Raw genomic sequence first — 12,458 nt, forward strand, 5'->3', positions numbered from 1 at the left:
TGTCGCTTAGCAGAAGGACATAAGCACGATCCTAACCACACCAGGACGGTGATAAAGAGAATGAGGGCACGGGAATTTTCAGGGCTGGGCTTTTTATTTTTGTCAATGCTAGGATTTTGGTATAATTCCTCTTCGGGTTTTTCTATGTGAATATATGCTTTTTCCCTGCAAAACTACGGCTCTAACACACAGACCGCTGCAGGTGCTGTTATCCATGCACCCTCTCTGGGCCTGTTCCCGTCATTCTTCAAAACGTGACTTCTGAAGACTTCCGCTCTGTGGGCGTTGTCCTACTTTATGTGATGGGGCCTCTATTTTGTGAGTGGCTATTTCCAACATCAGAAACTAATGGCAGGAAGAACTTTAGGGAGACACGTGGGCCTCCTCCCTTCTGCTCCTACTCAGGGGACCAGGAACCCATCCCATCCCAGACCTTGGCCCCCTCCAGGATTCTCCAGGTAGACCTCGGGCACCTGACGTGTCTCTGGAGCTCTGTGTCCTCGAAATAGGGCTAACACTACCTCCCTGGGTCGATGGAGGATGGAGTGTCATGATAAATGTCAAGTTTAGGGGTGCCTGGGCGGCTCAGTCAGTTGAGCGTCCAACTTCGGCTCCGGTCATGATCTCACGGTTCGAGGGCTCGAGCCCCACGTCGGGCTCTGTGCGGACAGCTCAGAGCCTGGAGCCTGCTTCGGATTCTGTGTCTCCCTCTCTCTCTGCCCCTCCCCTGCTCACACTCTCTTTCTCTCTCAAAAATAAACATTAAACAAGTTAAAAAAATAAATAAATGTGAAGGTTGTAGCTACTATCCTCATTAGATTTTTAATGCCCGGGCCGCTTTGAACGCATGCTCTGAAGAGGAGTTTTTCGCCTGAGCAGCCGTGTCAGGTCACAGGAAGGGCACCAGACTAGAGTTTGGAAACCTGACTCTGACCAGGGCGGCCCCCACACCAGGCCACATGATCAGAGCTTTACTAACACTCTGCCAGGCTCCCCGGGGCCACAGCTCCACAGACATTTGCAGCGAGCTGCTGTGAACCCAGAAGGCAGGGAACGGCAGACCTTTTCTGGGAAGGACCAGAGAGTAAAGACTGTGGGCGGTGGGGCTCTGGGAAAGTGGCCATTACAATATGTAAATGAGTGGGCATGGCTGCCAGTCAATAAAACTTTATTTATAAACACCTGGTTGTGGAATTCATAGAGATAGTAGAATAGAGGCTCCCCAGGGGCTGGGGGATTATTCCCTCATGGTTCCAGAGTTTTGTTTAGGGCGATGCAAAATTCTGGAAATAGACAGTGGTGATGGTTGCACGGCAAAGGGGATGTACTTAATGCCCCCGAACTGTATGCTTACAAACGGTTAACGTGGTAAATTTTATATTATGCACACTTAACCACAATAAAAACGGTGCAAATGGCAAATCTTATGTTTCATATACTTAATTAAAAGAAAAAAAAAAAGGACCAAAACTGGGCTGGGGGCCAGAGTTGGCCCGAGGGCCATGCTGCTCACTGCCGTTTGCGGAGTCCTGCCGGGGAACACCACTTTGCCACAGAAAATCCACCGGCTCCTTGTTTCTGTATCTCCCCGGCATCACGGCGTCTTGTGTACAAAAGGAAGCTCTAAAAACAGGACCCCGTTTCTGGATTCTTTGGCAGGGCAAGCACCTTCCTCTGGACACACCGTGCTCCAGGTGGGGCACCCGTCTGGAATGCGCAGTGGCCCGTGGCCACCCTGGTCTGGGCAGGAAGCCAGCCAGCTAGAGAATAAAACCCGGCCATTCATCTGAACCGCGGCGAGGTGGGCCCCTCATCCTTGACGTATTGATCTTGTTGGACACTAAATGTAGGATTTAATACGAAAATTCTGTTTGCTCCCTCACTCAATCACTTTCGCCTGCCAGGACCTTTTAGAACCCCAAATCTGTCATCTATTGTGTCCGCTGTCCTCCCAGCTTTGTGTCATCTGGAAACGACTTCTGGTATCTTCACACGTGTCACTTTATACAGGATGGAGACGCGGCGGAGGCCGGAACCAGCGAGGCCGCCATTGGATCGTTAATCAATACTCAGGGCGCAATGTATCTGTTGGTGAAGACGTCACCTAACTGGATGGTTATGATTTCGCCACTTCTCTGTATCTTTCTCACAAAGACGTCACACGTGGGGGAAAATAAGTCCTTCCCCTCCACGTCAAAAGGGAAACAGGTGAGTCACTCACTACTTCCTTAGGGTGAACCACATGGGCTCCGGGGCTCTGACTTTATATTCTAAGTGCTCTGAACCAATCTGGTAGCTGAAGGCGAAACAATTTCCTGCACCTTAAAAACCCCTCACTTTACCCTGAGATAGTCCAGAGCCAGAACCCCCAAAGCAAGGGCAAGGGACCTCGAGGACCAGCGACTGCCACAAAACCAAAACGGAACAAAAGCACAAGTTAAATACGTTTCGATTTTGACGGAAGGAAAGCTTTTCCTTTGAAAACGAACCGGGCAATCACAGCTAACACGGTCTCAGATGAACTCACTGATTAATTTTTAAACGTGACCTTTGAGAGTAAGTAGGGCAGACATGAGGACAGCTTCTTGTGCAGATGTCCAGGACTCTCTAAGCAAATGCCACTGTTCTCATTTCCAGGATATTCACTCACTGGCCCGACGTGCACAGCAGCCCGAGGTGCACCGCCTCTCCACGGCAGACGCCGCGTGGCAGTGGGAAGCCAGAAGCCCCAGCAAGTACCTTCGACGGCAGCTCCGGGAAACGCAGTTAGGAGCTCGGTGAAATGGGGAGCCACTCAGAGTCCTCAGCTTGCGGTCAAATTTGCCGAATCCGCATTCGGAATGACCTCCACGGATACTTACTGAAGTTCCAGATCCACGTGGGTGTTCTCTGTCGGAGCAGCTTAGAAATCCATCGGGCTTTGTAATTTGGAAAGCATGCGCTCCCTGAATTCTCCTGGCTAGCGGTGGAATAGGTGTGCAGGTGAGAAGCCGGAGTTTCTGTGCCTTTAGGGGACTCATGGACGCCCCAAGGCACCCAGCTGCTAAGCACAGGCACAAGACCGTTCGATACTGCCGTGGCTCACCTCACCGTTCCCGCTACCCAAAGGGTCAAGGCACCCTTGAAGAACAGAAAGAGGGAGGCTGCGGTGGCCACTGTGAGCACAGGCCCAGTGGTTCATGTGGTGGACTTTACTATGTGCCCGGCGTGGGCAGCCCTTGCTGGGACCTGGGGGCCAAGGGAGCCCCGTCTTACCTCATCGGTGATCTGGCCTCCGAAGGTCACCCATGTTCCTGGAAGGAGACACACAGGCTCAAGTCAGAGAGCCTCCCCAGGGAGCTTGGACCTCCCCCAGAGTGCTCAGTCCTCAGGCTGCAGGGTCTGGGGGGGGGGGGGCAGCCACAGGCCACCGTGCCCCTCTGCTCTGCGGTGAGCATGTCCTCGGCACGTGTGGACACCTGGCCTTCAGGGCAAGTCTTCCTCTCTTGGGGCCACCAACCTGGGGGACAGGACGTGCCTGGAGCAGGCAGCCGGGTGCAGATCTTTGAGCTGCTCGTTGGGGCTCACGCTGACGCGGCTCCCATTCTGGTGACCAGCCACACGGAGCAGGATGAGGGGTATCTCCCTGAAAACAGGCTACGTCTGACAGCCACACCCGCACTCTTGCTGGACGGCATACACGTGTGTGTGTGTGTGGAGGGGTGTGGCGGGAGCATACTGTGTGTTCCATGGAGGTGGAGGGACAGTGTATTCTGGGAGCAGAACTCACATCCGGGCAAAAAATCCACCTGCCCTTTATGAGGACTCTGCCACGTGAGGAACGAAGATGGTCTCCAGACACACCTGGGGCCAGCGTGCTTCTCTAATATTCTGGCACGAGGCAGGGGGCTGTGTGGGCACAGGGCCCTGATAACTTGCCTTGTCTCCCCCCTCTCTCCCCTAGGACACCCCCACCTCCTGGTTGCCATGGCAACAGCCTCACCAGCGCCCCCCCCATCCTGGCTCCCTACCCTTACCCCCAGGAGTGGCCCCTTGAGTCCCCCCCAAAAGCCCCTGCTCCCTTGGGGGGCACTGGACCAAGGGGGCCCCACACTCACCGAGCCCCAGGCAGGAGACCCGCAGGCCCGACTTGCCCAGGTTCCTGGAAAACAAACTTGGTGTGAGTTCTCAGGAGTGGCACAGGACCTGGCAGCCAGGCGCAGGCCCCCCCCCATTCCCAGTGCCCTATTCCTTGAGCCCCCCACCCTAGTCAATGCATCTTTTGAGGCTCTGAAGGCCACGGGTCCTTTGGAGAGAGTCCTACTGTAGCTCACCTGCCCCCTGGGGGTCAAGAGCCAACTGTCCACTTCCCGCCCCCCTCCCCCCGCCCCTGCCACACACACACCACAGTTCGGCCATGGCCTGGGCCTTGCTGATGCCCATGGTGGGGCCTGGAGAGCACCCCAGAGAGAGGCTGGCAGAGTGGACAGTGTCTTGTTTCACGGGTGAGACAAGGCTGATGTAGGCGTGGCAGTGCTCTGCTGAGGACTGGATGCCCATCTGTCCCGGCACAGGCCGGCTGGGGGCCTGCGGGGGCAGCAACTCGTCGAGGATCCTCCACAGCTCTATGGGTCAGGCACCTTCCTTTTCCCAATATTCCCACTTGACCCGAGAGCATGCCGGACCCGCCCAGGAGCAGTGAAGCCAGGAGTCCACCCAGGCGGTCAGCTCCAAGAGCACGCTCCCCACCACGATGGCATGACCCTGTCCGCATTTCCAGGGGACACAGGATGCGAGCTGCCCAGATGGGGAAGTTGGCCGGGGCAGGGTCGGAGTCCACTACCCTCAGGGGGACCCCACTGCCGGCATCTCAGTCCTGGGACCCCCGGGTGCAACACCCGGCCAGGCACCGGGAAGTCAGAGAGTTGTGACAGACCCCGAGGGTGAACCCCAGCCTCCGTCCCCGAGGGCCCCAGCTTTTCCCTGGGGGTACCCCACTTCCAACTTTAGTGGATGCTGTGTCCTCAGTTTCTCCACCCCAACCTGGCCCCCTCGGGCCCTCTGAAGCTTCGGTTTCCTGGTCCCAAGGTCCACAGGTGGTTGTGGGGGGTGGGGAGGGGGTATAATAAGCTTGTAAGCGGTTTGAAAACAGTTTCACGTGTCTCCAAATTTAAAGTAGTTCTGGAATACGCAGGCTTCTGTTCAATTTCCCATTAAAACCAGCCCGGCTGCCAGCCCACAGTTCCTGCAGGGAGGGCTGGGATTTTCCCTAAATAAAGTACAGAACAGAACAGCAGCGGGTTTCTCTTTCGGGGAGGGGGGCAGATGGAGCAGAGGCTCTGAAGCCAGAGCTCAAACCCTGGCTATGCGTCTTTGGGTGTGCGATGTAACCTCGTGATGCCTCAGTGTGCCCCTCTGTAGAATGGGCTCACAGTGCCGGCCGAGAGGATGACACGAGATAACATGTGTTCCCCTGGGGCACAGAGTCACAGAACACGGACTCTGCATGTGTCCCACTTCCAAGAGACAGGGCACAGAACACAGACAGAGGCCTTTTTTCCTCATGTGAGAAGCAATGGACCAGTCAAGTAGTTTTTTTTTCCCCCTAGAAATCAGTGAAATAACCTGAGGGTGCCCTCAGCATATCTCGTATGTTCTGACCCAGAGCCCCTGGCATCTCTGGCTGCTCTCAAGGAAGGCACGATGTGTGAGGTGAGGGACAGTCGCCATACGTATCGTGGTGACCCTTTCATAGTGCACACACACACGTCAGATCTTTATGTGGTATACCTTAGCCTTACACAGTGTTACCACATTTCCAGAAGCCTGTGGGAAAATACTTGATTTAACTTCAGATCTGCTATGAGAAATTTAAAATAGAGTATGTATGAAATCCAAGGGCTGAGTGGTCAAAAGACGTGACTTGAGAGTTTTCTTACATTCTTTAAACCGTGTGTGAATTGCTGTTGCTTGCTAGGCAGGAAGGTAATTTTTGTTTTGTCGTCTGTAAATAAACTGGAATTAAAAAGCAATTAAAAAAAAAAAAAAAGGAAGAAAGGCAAAGCACATCGCCTATAGACCACGCATCAGGCCGGGCCGATTTAACGTGCAGACAATTTTCCCCACGCTAGTTGGAAGGGACCCGTGGCGAGAAATCAGAGCATTGCTTAAAAGCAGTCTGGTAACGAAGCAAAAAGGATAGAGGACTCTGATCAGTGGTTCTTAACTGTTGGGAGGTCACAGGCCCCTTTGAGAAACTGATAAAGGCTACAGACCCCTTCCCTGGAAATGTGCAAGGACACGAAAACCCCCAGAACCCCGTTGGCAATGCCCGGCGGGCAGCAGGGGGAGTGGCTCACAGGGCCCCGGGCACCTGCTCTCAATAAATCCAGGTGCTGGAAGGGAGGCTGAGCTCCCGACTCTGCAAAACCGGCTCCCACCTGTGACCGTGGGAAGCAATTTCCTGGCCAGGCTCTGAGAAAGGAGGCTAAGCGTTAGGTATGTCCTCTCGGAGTTCCCTTTTACCAGCATGGAACCAAATGCCTGAACGTGCTGCGCGTTCAGGGAGACGAGTGGCGTTAGCAACAGGCAGATGAGGGTACGGAACGCCTGGCTGTGTCCACCTGGGTCTGTGGCTGAAACTCGCCCACCAGAAGGGGCTCCTCGCCTCCGACCCAGGCTCTCCAGCTGCTTTTCCACCCACTGCCCACAGGAATAATCGAATGAAACTAGGACACCGCGTGATGCTGCAATTACCCCGCTCAAGTTGTCTCCCTGATAAAATGATGGTATTAGTTTTGCCATTGCTGCCAGGCCTCGGGAGAAGGGATGAGAAGAGACAGGGTACCTCCGGGCGAAAAGCTTTACAAACATGACTCCTCTGCGACGGCGGCGGGGGGCGGGGGGGAGCCCCAGACATCTCAGCCTCAGCTGGACCGGGGCTGGGGACCAGGCCACTTTCTGATCAGCTGTCATACGGAGGAGGGAGGAGGGAACATACCTGTTCACACGTCTGCCGCGCTCACAGACTCCAGACTCCCTAAGAACAGGCCTGGGTTTCTGGGCCTTCGTCCTCAGACTGCAGCTGACCTTTGCAGGGTCTCAGGGCTGCTTGTTGAGAAACTGGGGGGTGGGAAGCCCAGGCCCTGAGGCCAGGCCCTGCCGCTTACTCACAGGACTTGGCATCACACCTCTCCCACCACGGAGCCCCTCTTGGGCTCTCCGGCAAGAATGTGGCGCTCTGGCCACCCACCTTTTGTTCCCTCAGCACCAAAGGGTGTGGCTGGAGGCCTCCCCCACCTCTGGCCAGCTTCCTAAGGTGATCGGAGTTGGGGGCAAATAACCAGGCCCCCTGCAGCCCTCATCTGCACCCAAGCCGTGGCGCTGGGACAGTCACTATGCGGCAACCCCAGGAGGGGCAGGTATCTACCTGTAAGGAAGGTGCCCTGTGCTCACCAAGGGTAGGTACCCAATGGTTTGGACTCTAGCTCCCACTTCAGCTTCTAGGCAACTACGTTTCCTTTAGAGGTAGAACCCGCCTTCCTCCCCCCACACTGTAGTCCAGAAAAGCTCACCAGGCCACATGTAAGGACAGATTGGGGGGGGGTCCCATAATTAGGAAGTGCTGGGGCTGGGATCTGAACCCAGCCTCTTGGACTGCAAACCCCCTTATCATCCGTCTCGCCCTCCCTGCCTCCAGCATGTGTCATACCTGAACACACAAATGCACACACACACGCATGTGCAAATATATGCATACATGTGCCCACGTGTGTACTCACACAGATATGCACACACACATACATATGCACACGCGGTAATCCTGAGCGACCAGGCTCTTTGAGATTTACTCCTTAATCGACCACAGGATCTTAGGAGGGAAATCATGTGAATAGCCATATTTTCCATTTACACAGCACTTTACATTTTAAGAAATGATCTCACTCATATTAACTCCTTTAATGATCCCGGGACTGACTTAAAAGTATCAGCCGGTAACAGGTACCTAGCTTGAAACATATAGTCTGTTTACTCTTAGCTTTTGATCCCAACTTAACAAAAAGAGATAAGCCGGCTGGGCTCCAAGACTGGAGAATTCCAATCTGGATGGTCCTCCTCAAGCTTGGAGGCTGGGAACACAAGCCTTTTTACACCAAAGGCTCATAAAGAATATCAAACACCCCCAAGGACCCAGGGAAGGAAGGGATACAGGCAGAGGCGCAAAAGAAATCAGAGTTACTCCAAAATTCATCTCCGGGAGGCATGGAACTCCACACGGTTCTTTCACGCGAGGTCTGACTTTAGGCATTGGTTTGGGGGGAGGTTCAAGCTAAACATCTCAGGTGTTAGGAGTGAATCTCTCATTACTTTTCAAGTTGTCAGCACCACCAGCTAGACACCCAGACACTCTCCTCAAATACAACTAGAATCTTCTGTGGCTCTTTTTGAGCCTATGTGACTCTTTTGGGTCCAGCCGCGGCGGATTGTTTGCTGTAACATCATCTCCCAGGAACATCATTCTAGAAAGGCCTAAGGGTGGACATACAGAAACACTCATAGTAATAAAGGCCAGACTGCCAAGCAAGGCGCCCTCCGACCCTGACCCCAGGGGTCCTTGGTACAAAGCGGGGACTCTCCTCTTCCACCTGGGTGCATGTGCCCAGCATCTGAGCAAGGCCCAGGGTGGGACAAGGGGTGACATCCAAGGAGGGGGAGGAAGGTCTCTGCCCCTGACGCTCATGCTCTGCACCCTTTCCACGTACCGGCGGACTGAGCCCAGGCAGACGTACACAGTGCAGTCTGGGCTAAGCCACCAGCAGGAGGGTCCAGATGCCGCTCTGTGCCCTGCCGAGTGGTGGTCCTGCCTGTGGAGGACCCTGGCCTGGGGTCTGGAAGATTAATTTCATCACACGGTTCACCCAATGGTCCCTGAATAGCAAACCAACGCTTGTCATGAGGGCCTACCTGCAAAGACCACCTAGGGGAGGGCATGGAGGGCAGGAGGCCCTCTGGCCGGTGTTGGCGGTGGTCCCCAGGAAGAGAAAGCATCCCTGAGTCTTGGAAACCATCACATGGATGGTTTGGCTACTGTTACCACCGCCCACTGCCCCCACCCCCAACAAAAGAAACAAACGGGCGGAAGGAAGAGAAACCATCATACATCTTAGCCCTGTGGTGGTGAAGAAAGAAATTTGGGGCTGAACGTGAGCCAAGCCTCGATGTTGTTTCTCACCCAGTCCACCCAGTGCTAGGAGCTCTTCCCCCCGCCCCCTCTGCCACCTCTTAGCACGCAGAGTGTCCAAATCTGACAATGGATTGCAGATTTCCCCGGCTCTCCCTGATGGGGGTGGTGGGGAGGCAGCCTCGACCCTGAGAAGCCACCCCCGGAGCCCGTACCTATATTTCATCCCTGGCTGCTTCACGCTGGCGTCACCGGCACACGGGAGGCTCTGCATTGACAGGTGTCCCAGGCTCCGGGCCACCATGGCCACGGCACGGAAGCGGCCACGGGAGCCCAGGCTGGGGCTGCTGGCAGCCGGCCGGCCCAGCCGCTCCTCGGGGCCCCGGCCCTTGAGGCTGTGTTCCGAGCACACAAAAGACACCTGCATGCCAAGGCTGGGGCCCAGCTCCTGGCTGTGTCCCCCTCCTTCTGGGCTCTGAAGTCAACTGCCCCTAGAAGTCCTCCTGTTCCCAGGACAAGGCTTTATCCCAGAAAGCCAGGAAGCTGTGAGGCACTCCTTCCGGAAGCGAGGATTTCCCAAGGCAACGAGAGAAAAATCCTGTGCAGTGTCCGAGAGAAGGGAATCGAATGTCCAGAAGCATGCGAGGAAAGACCTTATCGGAGGGAACTCGGAAATCCAGGTGGGGGCGATGCCATTTTTTCTCCACTCACATCCTTCTCGGCTCTACTGGTCCTTCCCCTGCACTCACCCTGGTCTGGCTCTGGCTGCCAGAGTCCCCAGGCCGGCGGTGTCCGGCAGGGCTGGGCTGCAGGTTACTCCCGACCTCCGCGTGACATCGCCCTCCTCCAGGGGAGAGGGGAGAAGGGAGGGCGCCTCCCGTCAGGGTGGTGGCCTGGGGGCTGCCGGGGGCGAGGGGGGGGGTTCAGGGGAGCAGCTGTTTCCCCAGGCTTCCCAGAGTCCAACTCCTGGCTGTGCACCCCGTGGGCCGTCGGGCGCCCCTGCCAAGTAAATTAGGTGACCGGTGGGAAGCGCAGGAGGCATCTAGCGATTCATTATTAATGACGCGGATGCTCCGCCGCCCGCCCTGCCCGATCCCCGGGAGGCTGGCCCTGGCTGCTCCAGGCTGACAGCCGCTGGGCCGGGACGGGGACAGGCAGCCAGCCGTGGCCCCCCTCTCCCCCAGCTGCCTCTGGTTCTCGCCCCGCAAAGTGGGACTTCCACCAGCACGAGGAGAAGGAGAATCACCCGAAATGTGGAGAAAAGACCTCTCCGTCTAGACGACCCGAGGAGAGAAGCCTGGGGGTCGTGGGGCCAGAGACCTGAGAAGTTCTGGCACTCTACAGTTCTTAGCTCACAGCAGACACTCAGTAAATGGCTCTGGAATGTATGCGTGAATGCATGAGTGAATGAGGACACCCGTCCCCGTGACCCCAGCCTTCTTTCCCACACTCATGGGTTCAGGATGGACTTGGGAGCAAGGCTCTCCTCCTGGAACAAAGCTCATGGGGTTTCCTGAAACCCAAGGAGATTTCCTCCCCTCCCCCCCCTTGGCAGGAGGGACTGGCTTTGCCCTCTGACCCCAAACATGCCACCTTCACCCTGTGAGGTGAGCCCTGGCCAAAGCTACCTTTTGGGGTCTTTCTTGCCATGCAGGAAGGGGCAGAGAAAGAGCTAGATGGGAGACAGGTGATCGGGGTCTAGTTCAGGCTCTGCTGTTAATTTGCTGTGTGATCGCAGGCAAGGGGCCTGCACTCTCTGGGCCTCCACTGACAAAATGAGAGACGTGGCCTGAGAAGCCTCTCTGTCTCTCCCAGCTTGGACCCACAGGGCCCTTCCCAACCAGCTGACTGTCCAAAGATGAATCCGCCTAAAGATATTCACGATGGATGGTGCCTGAACTCACTCTCAGCCCCGGCCCTGACTTTTTTTTTTTTTTTTTTAATTTTTTTTTAACGTTTATCTATTTTTGAGACAGAGAGAGACAGAGCATGAACGGGGGAGGGTCAGAGAGAAAGGGAGACACAGAATCGAAAACAGGCTCCAGGCTCTGAGCAGTCAGCACAGAGCCCGATGTGGGGCTCGAACTCACGGAGTGCGAGATCATGACCTGAGCCGAAGTCGGACGCTCAACCGACTGAGCCACCCAGGCGCCCCTTGGCCCTGCCTTTTTGACACAGAAGTTAAGAATAAAACCTTGCTCCCATCTGGCCTCCCTGCTCCTGAGCTGGGCATCCTCGGGCAAGAGACCTCGTCCCCGGGCCTCAGTGTTCTCAGTGTCCAATGCAGAACACAGAGCACGGTCAGATCACAAATGGTATGGAATGATCCCTCAGCAGGAAGGAAGGGCTTTTTGTAAATTTTTAAAAAATTTATTTTATTTTATTTTTTATTTTAGAGAGAGAGAGAGCATGAATGGGGGAGAGGGGCAGAGGCAGACAGAGAGAGAGAATCTCGAGCAGACTTCACACTCAGCAGAGTGCCTGATGTCAGGCTTGATCCCAAGACCCTGGGATCATGACCTGAGCCGAAATCAAGAGTCAGACCCTCAACTGACTGAGCCACCTGAGCGCCCCAAAGGAAGGGCTTTTTGGAGGCGGCAGTTGGTACAGGCCCATGTGCAAGACTCTACCTCCACCTCTGCACTGGTCACTGTACCCCTTTTGACCCCCTCAGGGCCACAGGCCTGACGCAGCAGCAGGAGACACACCCTGAGGGTGATACCTGGACCAGGGATGGAGTTGGGGCCTTCGCCAAGGCAGCCCTGGCAGGTCACAGACACCACTTACACAGGCCAGCAGGGGGCCCTCAGGACCCAGAGGCCCAGCTCTGCCTTAGTCTCTTACCTGCCCACATAAGCCACAGGCCTGCTTGGCTCTCCCTGAGCCTCTCGAGTGGGCAGGGCCTGAGAAGATCAAAGGGCAACCTATAGTGCCGAGCCCCTCCACAAGCAGGGCCCTGGCCTTCAGGGAGCCCACAGGCCTGCCAAAGAGGCTGCAGGGGCAAAGCCTGCCTCTGCTCCTCCCGGGAGGGGAGCTTGTTACAAATACAGATGCCTGGGCCCCCCCGCTGATCTACTGAATCAGCAGCTTTGGGGCTGGGCTTGGGAAGCTGTGTTTCATCAAGAGCTTCTGGTTGTGCTGTGTACCTGGTCTAGGGGATGTGGAAACCCTCTACTTCTTTCTTCCTTATATATTTCATCTCTTTGCGCTCTGGCAAACTATCAGATCTGGCATCTTACCATTCCTCAGAGGTGCCTCAGATGGTGTGCTTAGGCAGCACCAAGTTAAGTGAGAATCA

General features: G+C 55.5%; 1 protein-coding gene across 7 annotated transcripts in view; it reads right to left on the reverse strand.

Annotated features, from left to right (window-relative positions):
- KCNAB2 (potassium voltage-gated channel subfamily A regulatory beta subunit 2) overlaps positions 1-12,458 on the reverse strand; it is an 85,241-nt gene that overhangs the window by 21,112 nt on the left and 51,671 nt on the right. For 6 of the 7 annotated variants that reach the window (XM_047873232.1, XM_047873227.1, XM_047873228.1 and 3 more), the window contains 2 exons: positions 4,098-4,141; positions 3,256-3,293 (listed from right to left, as the gene is read on the reverse strand). In XM_047873232.1, the coding sequence (XP_047729188.1) occupies positions 3,256-3,293; positions 4,098-4,141 (82 nt within the window). Of the gene's footprint in view, positions 1-3,255; positions 3,294-4,097; positions 4,142-9,375; positions 9,603-12,458 lie in introns of those variants that run through there. The other variant, XM_047873233.1, reaches the window with a different exon arrangement.

This window comes from Prionailurus viverrinus, chromosome C1 (assembly GCF_022837055.1).
Source record: "Prionailurus viverrinus isolate Anna chromosome C1, UM_Priviv_1.0, whole genome shotgun sequence".
Classification (NCBI taxonomy): domain Eukaryota; kingdom Metazoa; phylum Chordata; class Mammalia; order Carnivora; family Felidae; genus Prionailurus; species Prionailurus viverrinus.